At 53.6% G+C, this 22,033-nt stretch overlaps 1 protein-coding gene across 4 annotated transcripts; it reads right to left on the bottom strand.

Moving 5' to 3' along the window:
* Positions 1-2,322: 2,322 nt before the first annotated feature.
* ITGA7 (integrin subunit alpha 7) lies at positions 2,323-21,757 on the bottom strand. 4 transcript variants are annotated; one of them, XM_036252366.1, is made up of 26 exons: positions 21,420-21,702; positions 17,190-17,317; positions 17,009-17,088; positions 15,607-15,862; positions 14,998-15,129; positions 13,577-13,784; positions 13,271-13,464; positions 12,494-12,582; positions 12,259-12,386; positions 12,015-12,110; positions 11,798-11,859; positions 11,482-11,651; positions 10,902-11,051; positions 9,878-9,993; positions 9,488-9,680; positions 9,328-9,408; positions 9,143-9,222; positions 8,946-9,020; positions 8,707-8,809; positions 8,018-8,194; positions 7,706-7,846; positions 5,845-5,958; positions 5,523-5,621; positions 5,310-5,435; positions 3,959-4,071; positions 2,880-3,010 (listed from the first exon to the last, which is right to left on the bottom strand). In XM_036252366.1, the coding sequence occupies exons 1-26, from the start codon at positions 21,623-21,625 to the stop codon at positions 2,950-2,952; spliced, it is 3,378 nt and encodes a 1,125-aa protein (XP_036108259.1). In that variant the 5' UTR covers positions 21,626-21,702; the 3' UTR covers positions 2,880-2,949. The 4 variants fall into 4 exon arrangements, with proteins under 4 accessions (XP_036108257.1, XP_036108256.1, XP_036108259.1 ...); XM_036252367.1 differs by lacking the exon at positions 14,998-15,129 and adding an exon at positions 14,599-14,718; XM_036252364.1 differs by lacking the exons at positions 3,959-4,071; positions 14,998-15,129 and adding an exon at positions 14,599-14,718 and having other exon boundaries at positions 2,323-3,010; positions 21,420-21,757.
* Positions 21,758-22,033: the final 276 nt, after the last annotated feature.

Here is a 22,033-nt window from a genome sequence, read left to right as displayed (position 1 = left end):
CCCACTGCCTCTGTCCCGCTGGTCAAACCCCCTTCGGATCTGCCCTGGCCAGTGGAGGCCTTAGAGAAAAGGTCTGGGGACAGCTCCTGAGACAGGCAGGGTTGAACTATTTCAGGGAAGTGTGTCTTCTCCTACACAGAGCTGCCAGAGCCAGGGGCAGCCCCTGAGAGAAGGGTTTTGTGACCCCAAAGTTCTCTGGGTTTTGCTTCTGCTGTGAATGTAAAAGGGGTAGCGATTCTCCCATAGTAGGGGTGTGAGCTCCTGTCCTCAGGAGGGACAAAGATTTGTGAATCCACAAGAAAGTGGCAGAGGCTGAAGCCTGTTCAGAACACAGTGTGAGCACAGAGGGACTTTCTGAAGCATTAGTGAAGAGACAGGGGAGTAACCACACCAACTGAGAGATAGAGGAGCTTCAGAGCTGGGATAGGAAAGGAAGGCTGTTTCTGGTAGAGGAAAAAGCAGGTGTACAGAACTGGGACATTTAGGATAGACACTGTCTGCCCCCATCTGGAAAGGGTGAGCGATTTAGTTTTGTTGTTTTTTGTACTGGAGAATTAGAGTGAGTTGGAAAAGTGATAGGAAGTGAGGTCAAGAGAGCAGTCGTTCCTTAGCAAAGGTTTCTTTTCGTTTAAAAAAAAAATTATTAAAGAATTTGTTTTGGAAAGGTAAAACTTTCACATGGTACAAAAGGGACTATAGGAAAAATTCTCTTTCACCCCAGTCTCCCATCCACTCAGATCCCCTCTCTGGAGGCACTTTTAAATATCACATCACCAGTCTCTTGTGAATCCTCCTGGAGATGGAGAGTATCTGTGAGTGAGCAGATAATACACACACACCATAGATATAGATATACATATACATATATAGATATATAGATATTCCATTTTCTTTACACAAATGGTACAGTACATTGTACACACTATTCTCTACCTTGTTTTGTTGGGTTTAGTAGATACCGTCAAAGATTTCCAAACTGGTTGTATCAATTTACACTTCCAACCAGTAATATTTGGTTTTATGTACCTTCTCATTTATTCATTCATTCATATTATTATTGACTCACAGCTTTTCTGTTTTATTCAATGGATTGTAACCTCATACCCAATGTACTTACAGTTTTATTGAGGTATAATTATGTATAAGAATGGGTGCATATTTATGGTGTACAACTAGATGAGTTTTTGTTTTTTGTGTTTTGTTTTTTTAATCCTTACCCAAGGAAATTTTGCGTTTATCTTGAGATAGAGTGGGAGAGAGAGAAGCATCGACGTGAGAGAGACACGTCGAGTGGCTGCCACCCACACGACCCCAAACGGGGCCGGGGACAAACTGCAACCGAGGTACGTGCCCTTAGCAGGAACCGAACCTGGGCCTCTCTGGTCCACGGGCCGACACTCTAACCGCTGAGCCAAACCGGCCAGGGCACAACTAGATGAGTTTTGACATACGTATACACCTGTGAAGTTATCACCACAATCAAGATAATGAACATGTCTATCAACCATGACAGTTTCCTTGTGCCTCGTTGTGACCCATTCTCCCCTCTTCCATCCCCATCCCCATCCTCAGGTAACCACTTGTCTGTTTTCTGTCACAATACGTTATTTGCATTTTGTAGAATTTTATGTAAGTGGAATTCTACAGTATGTGCTTTTTCTGTCTAACTTATTTCACTCAGCATGATTGTTTGGATATTCACTTGTGTTGCATGTATCAACAGTTCCTTTTGTTGCTGTAGTCCATTGCATGGATGTACCACAAATTATTTATCCATTTAGCTATCAAACAACACATATGGTAGACATTTGGGTTGTTTCCCTGTTTGTTTCTACCACAAACAAAGGTGTTCCCAAGGTAAAGTGCCCCTCCCTTCCTTCTGAGACTACACCCATGCACCTCCAGGATCTGGTCACAAAGTCAGGATAGGTCCATCCCTGCCATGCCCTCTGACCCTCCCACCCACTACCATCTTTGTCCTGAGCTGTGAGAATGCAGAATCAGGCCTTTCTTGAAGACCTAGGGCATGAGGGAGCAGGACTCAGCAAAGGGGCCAGAGGTTTGTTCCCAAAAAACTTTTTTTAATCCTCACCGGAGGATATTTTTTCCACTGATTTTTTTAGATACAGTGGAAGTGAGGGAGGGAGAGTAAGAAACATTGATGTGAAGGAGACACATCAAATGGTTGCCTCCCACACAACCCCAACCAGGGCCAGGGATCAGACCTGCAACCCAGGTACGTGCACTTGGCCAAGAATCGAACCTGAGACCCTTTGGTCTGTGGACCAACACTCTAACCACTGGGCAAAACCGGCCAGGGCCCAAATATTTTTTTAATAAATAAACAAAATCCACTAGATTGGTACAGCAAACTAAGGTCAGAGGAGAGGGGACACTAGGAAGGGAAGAGCCCCTGAGTCAGCAATGCAACTTCCTCCCCAACCCTCTGGGCTAAGGCACTTTTGGGGAGACAGGTCCTTGGGGTCCTATTAAACTGGATGAGTGGGAGAGGGAAGAATTAGGGTCCCATCTTCTCACCTTTGCATGAGGACGTTGCTGACCTTCACACCCTACCCCCCGACCCTATCCCTAATTTACCCCTCTCATCTCACAACATTCTAAGGGGAAGTTTGGGGTGCTCCTCCTGGAGGGAGAGGTCTAAGTCCCTGAGGAAACAGATCCTGCATAATCCTGTTGGGACACCAGAAACCCTCTTCATCCCAAGGAGCCATCTCTGGGAAATGGATGGAGGGGACACACAGGCCAGAGACAAAGAAAGTTAGGCTGTGCCTGGCGCAGGGTGCCCATCGGAGCCCAGCTCAGGGTGCCCATCAGCAGCGAGGATAGGGTGTGCATCGGGGCTCTCCCGCCGGGGGCTGCCCCAGTTGCTCCTTAGAATGGTGCCTGTCTTTTCCTCCTTGAACTGCTGTCGGTCTTCTCGTGGGATCTTCACCGCATGGTACTGGGGCACGGTGGCCTCGGGGTACCGTGCCCGCTTGAAGAATCCCATCTGTAAGAATACCAGGCCAGACGTAAGGAGGCTGCAGGGCTGCAGTCCCTGGGGCAGATGCCCAGCACAGCCCAGTTCCTGGCCTCCACCACCCCTAGTACAGAATGAACCAACTGCAGCAGAAAGGAGATGGGCTGGACAGCATCTCATGCAGTAAGCAGTCCCCACAGGTGCCCCCATCAGTGCTGAGCCCCCAAGTTCTCATTTACAGTGAGAGACAGACCAGGACGGAGCCCAAGGGGCAGGACCAAGGACATCTCACTTGGCGCCTGAAGGAGGTGGTTGAAGGTGGAACATCAGGACTGCTGACCCCAAAGGTTTCCACCAGTTCAAGCTTTTGGGGAGACCGAATAGCATTACCCAGAATACAAATGAGATATGAGGGGAAACATGGCTTCCTAGAGCCCTTCGTACTCCGAATAACTCCTCTCAAACCACATACACATACGCCCTACGTACCTAAACACTGGCATCATCCCCCTTGGGCAGGACCTCTGTCCATGAATGTGCTGGCCTAGCCCCTTCTTAAGTCATGAACATGCTGGCCCTTACAAGGTGGAAATGTGCCCCTTGCACACTCACACTCTGGACCACCAGAGACCCCTTCATGCTCAGACTGCACGGTACCTCCTTGCACATTTGTCTCTGCACACTCATGCCCAAGAAAAGACATGCATGGCACCTTCCTGTACTTCACATGCTCACACTACAAGATCCCAGCTAGCTCTCTGTGCATGCCCCGGGCTGTGCATACTCACTCTAAACTCACCCTTGTAATCACCTTCCACCTCAGTTCCTAGGACTCACCCCACCTTCATGCAATCTCATTTCTTCACCCTGAACGTTCCCGGTCCCCTGAATGCTGAGCCCTCTACTAACACTCACACACATACATACACACATACATTTGTACACACGCACACACACATGCACACAAACAAAAATTACCCCACAGTCCCAGGACCCTCAGCTTCCACGGCTGAGGGCTGCACAGCCAGACGGGCCCGGTGATAGTTAGTGGGGAAAGATGAGTTCTGGCTGCTCCGACGGAAGAAGCCACACTGGGATGTCAAGGGGAGGGGAACAAATGAGGGGGAGATGGGAAGACTGAGGAAGAATGGAGCCTTATCCCTGCTCTGTCCCCCTTCTGTGGGAGCAGGAGGCAGGAATCCCAGAGCCAGTTTCACGAAGGCATCAGTCTCCCCTAAGAACGACCAGGTTCCCCACAGTGTGGATGCTTCTCAAGAGGCCTGGCCCACTGCTGACTCATATTTGTCAAAGGGTGTGTTTGGTCTGTAATTGGCTGGGCCTGGGATGGGAGGGTGTTCTCCACAGAGCCCCAAGGACAGCACAGCTCCACACAGCCTTGACGTGGCATGAAGTTCAGGGCATGACCGCTGGTGATGATGTGATGCCCTGTACTGAGTGTGTTTCTATGTGGACACAAATTTGATTCTGTCTGTACTCTCTGTTGACAAGAATGGTTCCACAGGGACCTGGTATGTGGAGGCCCCAGGTTCAGTCCTGGAGGCAGTTTCCTGGGGACAGTTCTCTACGCTGCGGGCCTTCGTGGCCATGGTTTCCTTCCCAGCCCCAACCTGCCATGCTTAAGTCAGACCACACCTCCCTGTCTCCATGACTCGGCCTACCATGGTGCTTCTGGAAGGCCCCGACCCCACCCACCTCATCTCCCACATCCAGATCCTACTACCCCCCTTCTTCTAAGGCCCGGCTCCAGGGCCCCCTGCTCTCAAGCTATCCCTCCTCTGAACTCTCCCTGCTCTTCCCCTCTCTTTTTTAATCTTTATTTTATTTATTTTTTTAATATGCTTTTATTGATTTTGATTTTTTAGAGAGCGAGAGATAGAAACATCTTATGAGAGAGATACATCAATCAGCTACCTCCTGCACGCCCCCCACTGGGGATCAAGCCCGCAACCTGGGCCTGTGCCCTGACCTGGAATCGAACCAGGACCTCTCAGTCCATGGGATGACGCTCAATCCACTGAGTCATACCAGCTGGGCTCCACTGCACTGTCTTGACTTAGTACGTTCTGCCTGTCCTTGACTATGAGGTTCCCTTCCCCCACTGGACTATCAAATCCCTGAGGACAAGGTCTGCATCTGACATCTCTGAACCATCCAGGACCTAACAGAGACCCTGATACATGCAGGGTAAGTGCTCATTGCAGATTTGCTGAGTAAATGAGAGAGTGGGTGGGTGAGAACCACGCATGAAAGGCCACCTTTGTAACAGGGAAGCCCAGCCCCCACCAGCCCCACCTTCCCCAAGCCTCACCTTCCACATCAGCAGCACCAGCAGCGCCAGCACCAGCAACCCTGCCAGCACAGCCAGGAGGATGATCCACCAGGGGACTCCCTCTGCCACCACAGCCACCGGGTCCAAGTACACCATCACTGGGATCTAGGGAGCAAGGGGTTAATGGAGCAGGAGCTGGGCCAACAGGAGGGGAGAACTCTTCCACCCCCACCTCCCAGCCCTTCAACTCACCACTGTGGAGGCATCTCTGAGCAGCAAGTTCTTGATGGAGGACTTCACGGTGATGTTGGCTCGGACAATCACTTCCAGGGACTTCACAGCTGAGTACTCCTAAGGGAGCAGGGAAGCAGACCCTCCTCCTACATGTCCCCTGTCCCCTCATCCTCACCCCCAGCTTCTGAAATTGTAGAATGGTGCCCACACAGAGGGTGCTTCTGCCCCTCTCGGGTTAAGAGTTGCTGCATTTGGACTGGGAAGAGGTAGAAGGAGAAGTGAGTCCCGGAGGGGCTGCTGGGGGACAGGACGCCCAGTCCGCACCCAGCAGCGCTCTCACCTCCAGGAAGGTGCTGTTCCAGAGGCGGCCCTGGACGTGCAGCACAGCCGCGCGGTCGAAGCTGTAGAGTGGGCAACTGAACAACACGCAATTGGCCGTGCCCCGGGCACAGTCCTGGAGGCAAGACAGACAGGCCTCTGAGCTGCTGAGCCTGCCCAGGGCCCAGCACCCTCACAAATGCAGTCACGCAGCCACAGAGTCTGCCCTGAGCTTTCATCCATCCATCCATGAGCTCCCACATCTTGGACCCCTTTCCTCTTTGCTCCTCATTCATATTTTTACTTTCATTACCAGGCCTTCCCAAATTAACCCTGTGGTCCAAAGTAGTGGACTACCCTAAATCTGGGCTATTTGGCTTTGAAATGCATGGGGAGCAGGGAGGAGGACTCTTACTTGACAGCAATAGGTAGAGTAGCTTCCCCAGTTGATGCTGATGCTGCCTAATGTTAGTCCCATTTATTGAGTACCTACTACCTGCCAGGTACTTATTTCATGTTAGTTTTACAACTATCCTGCAAAGAGCATATTATTACCATCCTCATTTTTCAAATTAGGAAATTGAGGCTCAAAGAGGCCAGGTTACCTACCGTAGGTCCCAGAGTTGGCAAAGCTGATAAGTGATGGAGTACATATTTGAACCTGGTCCATATTGGGAAAGGGCATACTCTTACACTAAGCCCAAATTCACTGACAGAGGAGGAGGCCACCCAGGAGCTGCGGGGGGGACTCAGACCCTGCTCCTTCCAGGCCTGACCTATGTCCATTTGGCCTAGTCCCACCTATGGTCTATTTGCCTAAAAACTGTTCTAGTTGAGACAGAAGAATGGCTTCAGAATGTTTGAATTCTGTGAGTCATCTTTTATTTTGCCACTTTTGAGCAAACCAAGAACCCTTGGTCAATGTGTCTAAAAGTAAGGCCTTCTGCCTTACTTTTAAGCCAAAGAATTAATTTCAAAGTTCTTAGTAAAAAGAGAGTTCTTTCAGAGGAAAGTGGTCACATGGCAAAGGTAGGACTACCCACACAACAGGGAAGCAGCAATCACACAAATCCACCTTACCCCCAGGCACCTTTGTTTGCCTCATGCCTGCTCTCAGGGGAGCAGAGGAGCTGAGGTCCCCCAGGAGAGACAGGGTGTCAGTAGAGCTCCCTCCCAGACAGATGACACCAGAGCTGGCCCAGCTGCTTACGTGCCCTGTGAACAGTTTCATCCACTCCTTGCCTCTATTGCTCAGGTATTTGCATACCTGAGTTTCACCTCCTGGCAACCAGCCAAATACCTCCTTAGTCTGTGTCCCCTCCACACTCACTGACAGAACCATTCTCAAGGGATGAGCATAGAGCGTGTGCCCATTTGCTCCATGAATCCACTTAAAGAACAAAACTATGTAAAACAAGCAGAAAAAGGGGACAAAACTGCTCAAAAGGAGTAGACTTAATGAAGCACACATAATACACTATCATTTTAATTAAAACTTTTGAAAACTTAAATGTTTTTGACACTGTAAAAATCAGACACGTTTTCTTACACAAATTGACTTTTCTGTCCTGAAAGAGTTCAAAAGAGCAACAAACAGATCTCAAAGGTACCTAGGACCATCCCACCCTATAAAATGTTATGTTTGGTATAAACGTGAGGATCAACTGCACAGCCCACGCCCTGCTCTGGAGTAAGCACGGGTGGCGGGACCTGTGGAGGCTGCAGCTGCTTCACAGGTGTAATGGGAACTGCCCATCTCCCCTCTCAGCAGGCCAGCCTCCCTGGACACCCAGCACACTGAATGAAGCTCCATGCCCCAGGGCCCTCTGTCATACCACCACACGCCCCCATTCTGCCTGCACCACATTCGCCCTCGCCCTCACCAGGGTGATGTTTTTCTTCTTCTCAGCAGAGGACACTGGCCACCAGGACGTGCTAGGCTCCTGCTGCTCGCTGGGCCCCTGCTGCTCCGGCTGCTCCGGCTGCTCCAGCTCTCTGCGCCTCCTGTCACTCCTGTCCACACTCTGGATGTGGGAAAGGGGGCCCAGTGAGTGTCCCTCCAAACACAGCAATCCTGAGATGGCACGGCATTTCCTCCCCATCGCCTTCCTCCACACGAGCTCAGCCCCATGAAGCCCTTCCCAAAGTCTAATCCCCTCCACCCTGCTTCAGCAGCCCCACCCACCCTGCCTCACCAGGTGGAGGATGTTGGGCCTGGGGGAACAGAGCCCCTTCTGCCCAGGCCCTCGTCCGCCCTCCAGCTCCACCCGCATGGGGTACAGCAGCCACTTCCCGTTGGCAATCTCATGGGGCCACATGATGTTCAGGAAGGCAGAGCCAAGGGTGTTGAGTGACTGCCCCTGGTTGGAGACCTGTGGGCACAAGGAGTGTGAAGGGAGGGAGCTCAGTTTCTGAGTGGCCATAAATCCACAGAGATGGAGGGGACAGTGTCGAGGGGAGGGCCTCAGGAAGCACAGTTTCAACAAGGATTCAGGATCCTAGACCCCACCAGGCACTGTTATCCACCTTCCCCAAACCAGGAAAACCTGGAGCTGTCACTGGGAGGTGTGGGAAAGCCCCAGCCAAGCCAGAGCAGAGTTCTGGGGAGAGACATCAGTCCTCACCCCATATTCCCATCTCCCAGCTGAGGCCCCAGACAGAGAAGCTTCCCTGGATTCTCATGGCCTCCCAGTCAGAGATGACCGGGAAATGGTCAGTTGAGGCCACTGCACAAACACCTGCCCACAGCCAAGGTCCAGGAGCAGGGGGAGGCCTCAAACTCGCCATACAGTAGAAGAGCCCCAAGCCTTAGGACCTGTCTCAGCCTCTTCTCGGTGCCAGGAAGGAGAGGGGACCATGAGGGACTACATACCAGGACACTTACCGTGACCTCATACTTGACCTTGCTGCCCACATCCCGCTCAGACCGCATGGCACTTTCACCCCGCACCACACCAGAGAAGAAGAGCTGCTGGGGAATGGCCACCCTAAAGAAGAGAGGTCAGAACGGGGACTGAGGAGACCTGGGACCTGATGGGAGGTCAGGAGGCTGAGCCTAGGCCTGGGCTTGGGAGTGGCAATACCCACCCCTCCAGCGCAGGTGCCCACTGGGGCGGGGCTTACCCGGTGATGGACAGTGGCAGCTCAATGAAGACATGGGCCCGGGCATAGACTGGATGTAGCTCCTGCTCACTGATCCTGGTGTGTGGGCAAAGGCAGGAGTGAGCGGCAGGCACAGGCACCACCTCAGGGGTCAGCCCTTCTAGATGGACATCAATTCCACTGCCCCAGCCTTACCACCCCAGCCCCACCAGGCTTACGTGGCCAATAGCAGTTCCACCTCCAGCTCCGTAGTCTCGATGGTGATTCCTGAGGTGCTGAGGATGAGGTAGAAGGTAATCTAGGCCGATGGTAGAGCAGGATGAGAGTCAAGGGAGGCCAGGGGCCTGAGGAGGGGTCAGGGGTTAGAGGTCACTCAGAGAGGGATAAGGGCAGATGTGCCAACCTGGGCACCTCTCTTCATGGGGTTCCCCAGCTCACACTCGACACGGGAAGCGTTCTCATTGGACAGGCACAGTGGCTTCTCCTGGAGTGGGGAGAGAAGGAAAGCTCAGTTTGGGTTACTGGAGACCCCCACGACCACGCCCCCCTGCCCAGGTCCTCACCACAGGGTCCAGGGCCCGCACTCCTGAGTAGTGCAGAGAGGCAGGGAGGCTGACCAGCAGCTGAGCTTCGTGGGCATCGTCCCCATCAGCCTGAGGCTGTGCTGGGTCCGAGGGCAGATTGGTGACCTTCAGCTCCAGGCTGATGAATGGCTGCCCACTCAGTGCAAACAGGGCTGTTGTCCCATCCACATCCCTGGAAGGTCAGATCCTACTCACTCTAAGATCAGAACACCTTCCCCTGTCTCGCCCTCTATTGCCACTGGTCGCCACTTCCTGAGCCTCTACTCCCATCAGCCCAAGCCTCTGGTCTGCCTGGCCCTCCTGAGGGAGCTTCCTTTCATTCCTTGAACTCTTGCCTGCCCACCACACCTGCCCCCTTGCTCCCCTCACATGGGCAGAGGCTGGAACTCCGTATCGCTGATCCGGGCACAGAAGCGGGCATGGACCAGCTGCAGATTGCTCTGACAGATCTTATCTTCACCACAGCCTTGCTTCAGGAAGTGGATCTGGGGAGAGATTTTTTTCTTTTGTTTTTTGTTTGTTTTTTATTAATTTTAGAGAGAGGAAGGGAGCAAGAGAGAGAGAAAAACATCGATCAGTTGCCTCCCATATGTGCCTCAACCAAGGATCGAACCCACAACCTGGGTGTGTGCCCTGACTAGGAACTGAACCCACAACTTTTTGGTGTATAAGACAAGATGATGCTCCAGCCAACTGAGCCATGCTGGCCAAGGCTGGGGAGAGATTTGAGGACAGGTTCATTCCCAGGGGGTGAGAAAGGGAGCAAATTTGTCACCGAGGCATGTGGTGGGGTAGAGTATCGCAGGATTCCACAACCTGGGTTCGACTCCCAGATCTGCTGCTTACCAGCTATGTGATATTGAGCTGGTCACTTAACCACTCACTCTGAGCTGTCTCCTCCTCAATAAAATGATGGGAGTACCATAGTGGTAGAGACTAGCAGGCTGGTCCACAGCAAGACCACATTTCCCTAGTCTTCCTTGCATGTAACTGAGTTCCAGATTCAGAAGGTGAAGAGAAAGTGAAGAGTGCCACTTCCAGACTGGCCATGGGAACCACACAAGGAGCTTCATGCTGTCCCCTCACAGCTGACCAGGACGGAGATGACTTAAGGGCCTTGGAGGCCACATTTGAAGATGGCAGAACCCCATCAGCCTGAGCCCCATGAATGACCACCTAGAATCAAAGAGCACTGTTCCCTCTGACTAGGAACACATGACTCTTTGTGCCATTTTTCCATTTTGGGATCTAGTTGTTACAGCACCTGGAGACATGAGGAACTACTAGAGAAACGTGAAAGAACTGCAAGCTATGAATGAGTGTCACTGCTGATGGGCTATGATCACTGCTCCTCCCAGCTCCTTCTTCTGGGATAAACCAGAACCATGCTCACCTCTGCCCGCTGGGTGCTGGGCTGGTGGGCATTGAGGATGGGGGCCACTGGGGGCAGCCCCTGGCCAGGAACTTGTCGCCGGAGCCGAGGGGTCTGGAGACTATAGGACAGGGTCACCACAATGGCCCGAAGCTTGTCTTTGACATTCTCCTGGAAATGGGAAAGATGAAATGAATACAAGAACAATCCCCAGGTCGCAGCCATGACCAAAGCCCCAGCCAGACTTAAGAAAAATTCTGAAACCTAGAAAGAAGTTTAGAGAGATGAAAGACAGAGGTGGAGAACTGAGCAAGAGGAAGGGAGAACAACAAGGGTGGAGAAGGGAAGAGACACAGTATTTAGGGCTTTGAGGACCAGAAGTGACCATGGACCCTGACATCTCCATCTCCAGTGAGTACAGAACTTGGCAGGAGACATAACAAGGCAATAGCTGAGGAGGAAGTCAGCCCATATGGGAGGCTTCCAAAAGTCAAGATCTCAGAATGAGGTGTGAGTGTGTTAGGGAAGAAGCTAAGAGGAATCAAGGAACAGAGACCATGCAATGACAATGACCCTCAGAGGCCAAGGGGTCAGTGTCCACCTGTAACTGAAACATGGCGTCCCCACAGACTCGGTCTTCCTGGTGCTTCAGCCACACTGTGCCTGAGACCTGGTGCTTAGGGTCATCTGGGCCACGGCTCAGGAAGGTCACACGGGGAACCTGGCCCCGGAGCCTGCGATCTGTGTCCCCATCTAGCACATAATCCAGGGCTGAGACATGTGGGAAGAGGAGAGGAGACAGTGAGCTGGGGAACAGCTTCAATCTGACCCTGTTCCCAGGGACCCTTCTCTCCACGTTGGAGTTACACACCCCTGAAATCCAACAGGATAGCAGATGGGAAAGGAACCTCACTCACCCACAATAGGGCTGTAGCTGCTGGGGGTTGCAATGTAGCTGAAACACACACTTAGGTCCACACTGCAGGGGGCAAAAGGTAGCTCCTGAGTCAGGCCCCACCCCCACCCTGCCCACTCCTGACCCAGCCTCAGCCCCCAAACTAGGCAGAGAAATAGAGAAGGGATAGGGGCCCTGGGAGTCCCCACCCAGCCTTCCTCCCCTTGGATCTGCCTCACCAGACCAAGTGACCACCAGGACAGTTGGGCTGTTCTAGGTCGATGGCTCGTGGATCAATGAAGACCTCATGGGACACATGGAGGACAGGTCTGGCCCTAGGAATGGGCAGTTAAGGGCACAAGAAAACATGAGAACATGAGTCTGGGAAAGTGGGAGGAGGGCAGGCTCTTCAGCATCAGATTTGGTGTGAGTGGGACTTATGGCCTCAAGAAGGGAGAAGACAGAGGAGAGGCAGGGGCTCACCTGAAGAGCACAGCAGTGTCAGCCAAGGAGCCCACCAGCAGGTCAGGGTAATGGTTCCCATCTACATCCAGGCCCCCAGACAGAGAGTAGCCAAAGCTCTTTAGGCTCACAGCCTCGCCCTCCAGCACCTGCAGGACCTGACTGTCAGCTCGGACCTCTGCCTCCGCCCCTGCCCTCTGTTGCTATGCCCTTATCCCACCCACACCCACTCCCTCATCCCAACAAGCCCCCTCACCTGGGAAGGTTTGGTGACAACCCCCAGGCTGCTCCCATGGTAGATAAAGACTTTCCCATCCCCATCAAAGGGAGCACCCACTGCGATATCTGCGAGAGCAGAAAAGGCAGTCAGACCATGGGGGCAGGGGTGACAAGGCCAGGCCTCAACTTTCCCTCCGTCACTCAGTTCCATATCGTATGTATTCTATTTTATTGAGAGGCCACTAAGTCTCAGGCACCTTACACACATCATTTTTAATTTTTTTTATCCTCACTTGAGGACATTTTTGCACTTATCTTCAGATAGAGCAGGAGGGAGAGAGAGAGAGAGAAACATCCATGTGAGAGAGACACATCGACTGGCTGCCACCCACAGGACCCCAACCAGGGTGGGGACAAACTGCAACCGAGGTACGTGCCCTTAGCGGGAACCGAACCCAGGTCTCTCTGGTCCGCGGGCCGACACTCTAACCTCTCAGCCAAAGTGGCCAGGGCCACACGTCATTTTTAAACCTCTCAGCTACTCTCTGCAGATATTACTGGCTCAGAAAGGTTATGTAACTTGCCCAAGATCATAGAGCTGGTAAATGGTCAAGTTCAGATGTGAGCCCATGTTGCTTCTCTCCCTGAGCCCTCAGCCCTCAAAAGACCTCCCCTTGCGGGGGGGGGGGGGGAATGAGGAACATCTATAATAGTGTAAACAATTTAAAAGAAAAAAAGGGCTCCCCTTGACCTCTGAGGCACTTCCCTGCCCCTGCCGCCCCCTCTCCTGAGCCTTTCCAGTTCCCAATCACACCTGGGAAGCCATCTTGGTTGAGGTCCCCAAGGACAGCCAGGCTGATCCCAAACATGGAGTCGGGGGAGCCACAGATCCGAAGAGGGGAGACTCCAGCCCAGTGACCCCCCTGGTTCATGTACACATACACAGCACCCCCCAGCTCTTCTTGGCGCTCAAAGAAGTAGGGGGCACCCACTACCAGGTCTGCCCAACTATGGAGAAAGAAAGTCAGTCAGTGTGGGGTCCTGCCCAGCCGGGGAAGTCAGAGGCCCTTCAGACCTCCTGGACCCAGCTCCCCCAGCTCCACTCCCTCCGCCCACTCACCCATCATTGTTGAGATCAGCCACAGCCAGTGAGTAGCCAAAGCCGGAGGTCAGGCGCTCCCCGGACAGCATAAATTCAGGCACGAGGCGACTGGCACTGTCTTTGCGCAGAATGACCACAGCCCCCTTGTGGTTGGCACGGGGGGCCCCTGCCACAAAGCTCAGCTCCTCTGCACGCACCAGACCCTTCCCCGAGTCGATGGAGAAACCTGGGCAGGGTTGACCTCTCCCAGTCAGCACTCTCCATAAGACTAAGGAGCCAGGGTGTGTCCCAGCCCTGTGGCCCCCTTCTCACAGGTCTGGAGCCAAATGGAGGCACCTGCCAAGTTATCACCACAACAGTTGGACTTCTCCTCCCCATCAGAGGCCTAGCAGCACCCCCACCCAGAGACAGGAATTTGGCACAAGAAGTGCGATGAGGTCAGCCTCAGGGACTGGTGAGGAACAGAAGACAATGGCTGAGAAGCCAGACACCGGGCAGGAGTGAGTGCCCTGGCAGGAGCTGGGGCAGGGCCCCATCCCTCCGATGCCCAGAGAACTGCTCTCCACTCTGGGCACCCCAGAGGCCCCTATCCTATCCAGTGCACCTTCTTTGCCCTGACTCCCACCATCCTGGCATGGAGAGGAAGAGCTTGATTTACCCAAATCCTCCTTCTCTGCACTGGGATGCAGATGAGACAGTGAGAGGGACTTAACAACACAGCTAGACTTTTCTCCAGCATGTGCCCACCATCCATCCCTGAGAAGACATCCTCCGAAAGGTCTAGCCTCCTTCCTTCCCAGCATGGTCTCCACCCACATGGTTCTTCCTCCATGAAGACCCTTGTTCATAACCCCTTAGATTCTCCCCCTTGGGGCCTCTTCTTCTTGGGCCTGGTCACTGGGCCCAGTTTGTCTCTGAAATTTGGGCCCGACATGAGTTTCCCCGAGTGTGTGTTGGGGCAGGAGGTGGAGCAGGAGTGGAGGAGAAGCCAGGCCAAGCCCTCAGGGCCCAGAGGGATGTGTGGGTGGGCGCTTACAAACCTAAATAGCTATTCAGGGCCAAGTCTCCGGCTGGTCCTGGGAGCCGGTCAGCAGGGTCCAAAGTTTTATACACCAGCTGGTCAGGGTCTGAGCTATCAATGTTGGTCACAAAGAGCAACCCTGTGGGGGCCGGGGGGGGGGGGGAGAAGAGACACCAGGGAAGGGACATCCAGAGGAGGGATCACAAAGTGGAGAAACAGAGCCAGACACAAAGGCAAGGAGGAGAGGAAGAGGTGGAGAAAGAATATGAGAGAGACAAAGAGGTCAAAGGGATACAAAAAGAGAAACAGAGACAGAGACAAAGACAGAGACAGAGACAGAAGGGCGGGAGCATGGAGAGGGAGGACAAGAGAGAGGAGCAAAGGGTTAGAGTGGCTCTGGGCCAGGGGGGGTCCCTACCAAAGTAGCTGTTGGCAGGGACCGGAATGAGGCGGGGGTCCTGCTCCTTCTCTCCCCCCGCCTCGTAGGGCCCGTCGTCCAGGTGGGCCAGGTCCGCTGAGCCCTGCACACAGAGCTCCACCCTGGCAGTGCCTGCAAGGACAGACCTGTTAGTGCCCAGGGCACAAAGCGAGGAGCACCCTTTAAGCCAGATGCTAGTTAGACAGTCACACAGGGAAGCCCCTCCTCTCCTTTCTAGCCCCATTGCCACCCCCTCCCAAGCTTCTGGGCTCCCACAAACTTGGCACACACTCACCGAGTGTCAGCTCAGCCAGCGGCAGCGTGCGGAGACGGGAATGGGAGTGATGAGGAGCGGGCTGGTTGGTAAGGAGGACCAGCCGTGCGTGTGGGGCTCATGCCAGCATATTGAGGAACACTCGGCCATGCGAAGGAAAGGAGATACCTCCATTCATGTGTGTGCTGGCATGACAAGGGTGGAAGGCATGGCAGTGCACAGGTCTACATGGCAGTGAACATGTGGGCATGCTTGGCCACGTGCTGCCTGCAATCCCCTGTCTGAGGTAAGAGGATGGTTTGGTTCCCTTCTCCCCTCCCGGAGGAGTGACTCACCCTTCCAGTTATAGGTTCCTGGGGCCCCAAAGAGGAGATAGTGGCTGTCGGGGGAGAAGGCAGCAGCTGCTCCCTGCTGGCAGAACCCAAATTGTTCATGGCCCTGGGGGCGCCCCTCACAGAACTTCCACTCGCCACCATCCAACTCATCGTGGATGGCCAGGTCTTGGCTTAGCACAAAACAGCGACCAATCACATCCCTCGTCTCCAGAATTTGGTCCACTCGCTGCCTCGCTTCATATCTGTGCGCACAGGTCTATGGGAGGAAGGAATGAGGGGCCATTCCACTGGGTGGGCCAGGAACCTGCTTGAGCCACACTGCCCACGTGCAGACATTTGGCAGACATTGGTTCATGTTGCACGTACCCCCCCCACACACACACACACACGCACGCACACCCCTATGCTAGCATCACTTGAGCACCACAACCAGCCCAGTGTTAGGCAGGTATATTCATAACCCACTATCCCATCAGCACCCATTTCCTTGCCTTGGCAGGAAGAAGTTTATGTTCCACATTCCGCCTGGGCATCCACAGGCATGACTAGGCCAGCACACAGGCCTCACACCTCCATGATCACACCTAACCTGTCAAGTTTGGTCCTATCTCTGGCCCTTTGTGACATCACCTTGTCTGCAGAGAACTTCCTCCCCTCTCCACTCTCCAAGTATCATTTATTCTTGAAAGACTGGCTCAAATCACCCCATCTGCAGGTGTCCTTTCTCCACTCCTCCAGACTTTGATAGACTGGGGATTATACCACTCACTTAACATTAACCATACTCTGTCTTATAGTGACTTGTATTAATCATTGTGGCCCTGGCCAGTGTGGCTCAGTTGGTTTTGGTCATTCCATGTACCAAAAAGTTGCCAGTTGGATTCCCGGCCAGAGCACACGCCCAGGTTTCGGGCTTCATCCCTGGTAGGGTGCATGCAGGAAGCAGCTGGTTCCAATGGTTCGCTCTCACACCAATGTTTCTCTTTCTCTCCCTCTCCATTCTTCTTTCTCAAAACATCAATGTTGAAAATCTTTTTAAAAAATAATAATTGTGTATTTGTGCATGTTAGGAATGATACAGAGAGACACAGAAAAGGAGAGGATGAGATTCTCCAGATATACAGTAGGCTATTTGAGGCATGGACCAAGATCTCCCTGTCTTTACATGTCTTCTCTCAGTACCTAGCACAATGCAAGATGCTTAAAAAGTTCTCAGTAAGAGTTTGACAAATGGATGGATGAATGAAATGTTTAGATGGCTTACATTTTTAAGGACAGGGGCCACATCTACTTTTCTCTATCTCCTTGAGGTTCTGGGCATCATACACACACACACACACACACACACACACACATACATACACACACCACCCTGGCATACAGATACAGAAGTGGTACTCACAACAATCTTGCCCCCAGGCCCCTGGCTCCGAACACTAACTCCCAACCACTGGTTCTCCTTGCTCTCTTTCTGCACGTCAGCTGGAGGCAGGACGGTGGGAATTAGGGGAGGGAAGAGGAGGCCAAGTCCTTTCCTCCCCTTCCCACATGCTCCCCCCACTCCATCCCCACAGGGCCAATACCTCCCTGGTCAATGTCCACTCTGTAGCAGTCAGTCTCCTCCAGGCTCAGGGGGCAAGCGAAGAGTCCTCCAGTGCGGTTCGCCTGCTGCCCAGGCAGAGCCAGGGCCTGGGGAGCACCTACCAGCAGCCTGCACGATGGGGCAGGGGCAGGAGTCAGCAGCCAGAATGTTTCCCCTCCACAGAGCTGCCCAGGCCCAATCCCTCAGTACCAAGCAGAGTGTTGAAAGACTAAAGACAAGAGCCAAAGTCAGTTTCCCAAGTCCTGAGAAGCGCAGGTTAATATACTTGACCATATATGTAATTATCATGTTACATATGCACATACTACCTGCCTGAGGGGCCATGTGCACAGAGGGACCACATGCACAGTAGATACACACACACACACACACACACACACACACACACACACAGAGTGACCCTGGGCTAGTTCGAAAGAACCGCCTATTCCCAGCACCTGTTCCTGACCAGGCCTTTGCTACCCACTCCCTGGCCCCATTTCCAAGCTCTACCCTCCTCTCCAGTCCTGTTGAAACCTTCCCAGAAATGCCAAGAATGCTGGGAGCAAAAGTAACAGGGGCCCAGACTGGCACCACGAGGTGGCCCAGGGATCAGCTTCAGAGGCCAAGCAAGAGGCTAGATATAGGTCTGCTTCCTCCACCCTTTCATCAGGGACCTGTCAAAGACCCCACCCCTAGCAACCCTACCAGCCCAGGATTCTATCAGTCACTCTGGCTGGCAGCAAAGTAGGGGCAAATTTCTCAATTGGTCTCTAATCCTCCCTCGCATCTCCCCCCACTTCCTCAGTCCCCTTTCCCATTCTTCCTTCTCCCCACAGCTACGATTTTCCCATTCCTCCCACCCCACCCCACTCCCTCCTGCCCCCTCCCAGTCTTCTCTCCTACCTCCCCCTCAGACACTTTCCCAGCTACAACTTTCTTGGCAGGACAATTTTCCATAATCACAGCCAAGGCTTCTTCCCTGAGAGAGGACTGTGCTGGGAATGGAGGCTGCCTGGGTCCCTTGGGGCTGAACCCTCCGGCCAGGAGTGTAGGGAGGGGTGAGATGAGGTGACTGTCACCCAGCTGGACAAGGATCCTCTTTTCGAAGAAGGAGAGACTCAAAAGTGGCAGCAGAGCAAACCTCAAAGCTTCTCTCCCACACTGTTTTCCTCCATCCCTCTTCCTGGTGGGGAGGCCCGAAGCTGTGTGGGGCAATGCTGCAGACAGGCATCTGTGGGGCACTGTGCCATTTCTGATGGTGCAGGGGGAGGGGAGGGCACAGAGCCATTCTCTCTTCCCACAGCTCTGCCTGGTCTCTGCCCAGCTGTCATCCCATGTCACAGCCAGTGTCAAGAGAGAGAAGGGGGGGCGGGACTAGTAGTAGGGAAGAGAGCATGGCATGCCTTTAGCATTTGTTAACAACTATTTACTGAAAACCGATCTGCCAAGCACTGGTGAGGCAAGGAAGTAATATTAATTCAGCACCTACGCTGGGTCAGGCCCTAGGCTAAAGGCCAGGGACATGAGGAACTAACTTTTATCACTCTCCACCTAGGTACCGGGCTGGGCAAGTTACATGCATTATCTCATTTAAGCTTCACAACAACCCCATGTAAGGCTTCTTTTCTGGCTATTCAAGTGGAGACACTCAGAGACATTAAGTGGTATGCTGGAATTCAAATGCACATCTGCCTAACTCCAATACCCATGCCTTTTCCACCACACCCGGTGACAGGCCATCTCCAGAACACTGAGACCCCTCCAGAAAGGGAAGAGGAGGAAGGAGAGAAGAGGGGACCCCCTGAGCAAAAAAGGAAACTGGGTGGCATGACCAACTTTCAGACAAGTCTGCAGTAATCCCAAATCATCTTCAACACAGAGATGGCCAGCTCATGCAGGTGGGGAGCTGTCTTAGTCATCTTTGTGCTTGCCCCATAGGAGGCTGAACCACCCTTCATGTGGACTCACAGAGATAGCCAGAACCTCAGTGCATAGTCAGTGCTGGTCAGTGACTAGTGCATAGTGGACTCACAGAGATAGCCAGAACCTCAGTGCATAGTCAGTGCTGGTCAGTGCATAGTCAAGTACCTGGAGAAGCTAACCTTCAGCATTCAATGTTCACATCTCCTCTGGAGGTCAAGAGGAGAGAGGAGGGAGGAGGGAAGGGGTCTAAAGGGAGGAAAGAAGTTGAGCATATGAATCCATCCAGCCCCACCCTTGGTGAACAGACCAGTCCATCGTTCCTGGAACAAAAGTTCCCACACACAGCCTTTCTGGTCCCTCCACCTCTGCCCCAGCCACACACTCCTTCCTAGCTCCCTGCTATGACCCCCAGACACCCCAGGACTCTGGACAGAACAGTAGCCACAGCTGCAGCCACTACAGAGAGAAAAGCAAAAACATGTTGGCAGCTGAAGGCAGAGGGACTCCCTGGGATCTGGGCTAAGTGGAGGTGAAAGAGAAGCCCCACTGCATCTTAGTTCTCCATACACTCCAGGCTCCCACCCAAGTCCAGCCCTCTCTGACCCTCTCAGTCTGGGTGGCCCTCTGCAGAGGGTGCTGGGCTGAAGGCTAGCCAAGCCTTTGGATCTAGGCTTGCAGTAAGGTGCTAAAGCTATTCTCTAGCTCTGTGGATCCCAGTACAGGTATTACAGTACTAACACTTGATAGCACTCACTTTCGTAGTCCTGCACTGTTCTAAGCTTTTTACCTGCTGGGAAAGGAGATCTGAACTCAAAAGCTAGGGATGAGAAAGGTACTTGGTCTCTCAGGTGTCGCAGAGCGCCCCCTGCTGGAGCAAAACCACGGTTAGACAGTCAGGCCCCTATGGGAATGCCCACAGCTTGACTGTGGGAGACAGAAAGAATCAGGGGCCACCTTCAGAGATGAGGGGGGAAATGACAAGAGAACAAGCTATTAAAAATAACCTAGAATTTGCCTGGAAATAGCTCAGAGAGTTCAGCATGTCCTAAAAAGGCCTCCAGTTCTGGAATTCTGGCAGATGGGGGTAGGGGGAAGGGAGACAGATGAGGGAGGAAGCAGACAGAAGGCTGAAGAAGAGATGAAGTCAGTTGCCTTCTATCTCTCTCAAACTTTGGGGGACCACTGACCCAGCTCCCTGATGACAGGGATAATGGAAGAAGAAAGATTAGAGCTAGCCCCTCCTCCCAGAGCAGGAAAAGAGAAATGAGCTCTTGTCACTACCCTCTGCCCCCAAGCCAATAGTACGGGGAAGAAGACAGTCCCTGTGGATGTCATTGATCCCAGTAATGGACACTTAGTGTGGCTTAGGCATGGCCTAGGAGAGAAAAGTCCCCTGACAGGATGGGGTGGGAAGCTCTCTTCCCCTTCCTGTCTCTCTTTTTTAAATCATACGTGTAGCTGGAGTGAACGGTACAGGAAGCATACAGTCACAGGCCCCATGCACAAGTGACCCACCTCCCATGGGTCCTGAACAGATTAGAGAATAACCAGAATTGTCTTCTGCCCTTCACTCCTCCCTGCCTTCCCCCACTGCTGAGATTCCTGGAGCTGGAAATTTCCTGAGGAGGAAGGGGAACAGCCTGGCTTGCATCCTTCCTGGATCTCTCACTGGCGGCTGCTGCTACAACTTTCAGAGCTCCGTTTCCTGCCGCTCTCTATCACTAAAACAACCGAGTACAAGTTGTCAGACCCTGCCAGGTCCTCTCCCAGCTTTCCCGTGGTCCTGAGCCACACAAGTGGTAGTTCTCTCCTGGCCTCCCAGTGTCCTGCTGCCCTGACTCCATCCTATGGCAATACACTGACAGGAAGCTATTTCTGGAGTCTACCCTCCACCCTTCCCATGGCACCTTTAGCCTCTCTGTTTTTTCCCTCTTTTCCTGTCCTAAGAAGAGACAAAATGCTCAGTCTCCTCCCTGAGGGAATTCAGCTCTCTGAAGAGGGAGGGGAGCCACCTACCCTGGAACTGGAGCTAGGATGCAAATTGGGGGTTGGGGAGAATAGTCCCTGCCAAGACAAGAACCTTGCTGTCCAACTCATCCCCAAAGCAAGAGCCTGGGTCTCTGGGCCTGAAGGTGTGCCTCCAGACCCGAGACACATGAGGCAAGGCTCCAGACTGGGGTGCAGGATATCTATGGACAGCCGAGTCTTAGTGGGGTTTTGGTGGGGTTCGAAGATTGAGAGATGAGGTAGGGGTGGGGGATCTGTGGCTGGGACACAGGGATTCTGGACCGGCTCGGTGACTCACCAGCTCTGGGGTCGGGGCTGTAACTGCCGGTGCAGAGCCACAGAGAAGCCGAAGAGGCTCCCGGGCTCACCCTCCTTGCGCAGAGCGCCCATCACATCCAGATTGAAGGCGACAGCCCCTGAGGAGAGCAATCCGACGAGCAGGGTGCCAAGAAGGTAACAAATCCCTCGAGGACCCCGAGGATCGCGGCCCGGAGTCCCAGCCATGGGCGAACCCTGCGCACGCTCCCCGCGAGTGCAAGGAAACTCGCTCGTTCCCCGTACCCCAGGTCCCCCAGGCAGGTCCCTGGTCTGGAGTCCCCGTGGTCTTCAGGGGTCTCCCAATCTTTCACCGCTCCACCGCCCCACACCCGTGGCACGACTGCTGCAGCAGCGGCTGGGTGTCCACTGGGGCTCCCGCCTCCGCCCCCGGGACACCGCCCCGCCCCGCCCTCGGCCCGCCCCGCGCTCCGCGGCAGGTGGAGGCCGCGCGGCGTCGCGAAGGGATGCCCGGGCGGACCGCCCCGGGTGAGACCTGGCCTCGCTCTCGGGGCCCCGAGCCCCGCCCCAGCTCCGCCCCACCGCTCCCAGCGCTCTCTCCTCCCCCCACCCCCCATTCCGGCCCGAGCCCTTGAG

Source organism: Molossus molossus, unplaced genomic scaffold (genome assembly GCF_014108415.1).
Source record: "Molossus molossus isolate mMolMol1 unplaced genomic scaffold, mMolMol1.p scaffold_m16_p_10, whole genome shotgun sequence".
In the NCBI taxonomy this organism is placed as follows: Eukaryota; Metazoa; Chordata; class Mammalia; order Chiroptera; family Molossidae; genus Molossus; species Molossus molossus.
Note: the sequence above shows the minus strand (reverse complement) of the source record. Positions and strands in the feature narration are given on the sequence as shown.

Bases quoted from the DNA above. Each gene is read 5' to 3' on its own strand.
- ITGA7 (XM_036252363.1), bottom strand. From the start codon at position 21,625: ATGGCTGGGACTCCGGGCCGCGATCCTCGGGGTCCTCGAGGGATTTGT. The intron at 17,318-21,419 runs GTGAGTCACCGA...CCCATCGTGCAG, and splicing joins CAGCCCCGACCCCAGAGCTG to GCTGCTGGTAGGTGCTCCCC. The intron at 13,785-14,997 runs GTAGGGACCCCC...AACCCTGCCCAG, and splicing joins CCCTGCCAACAGCTACTTTG to GTTTCTCCATCGACTCGGGG.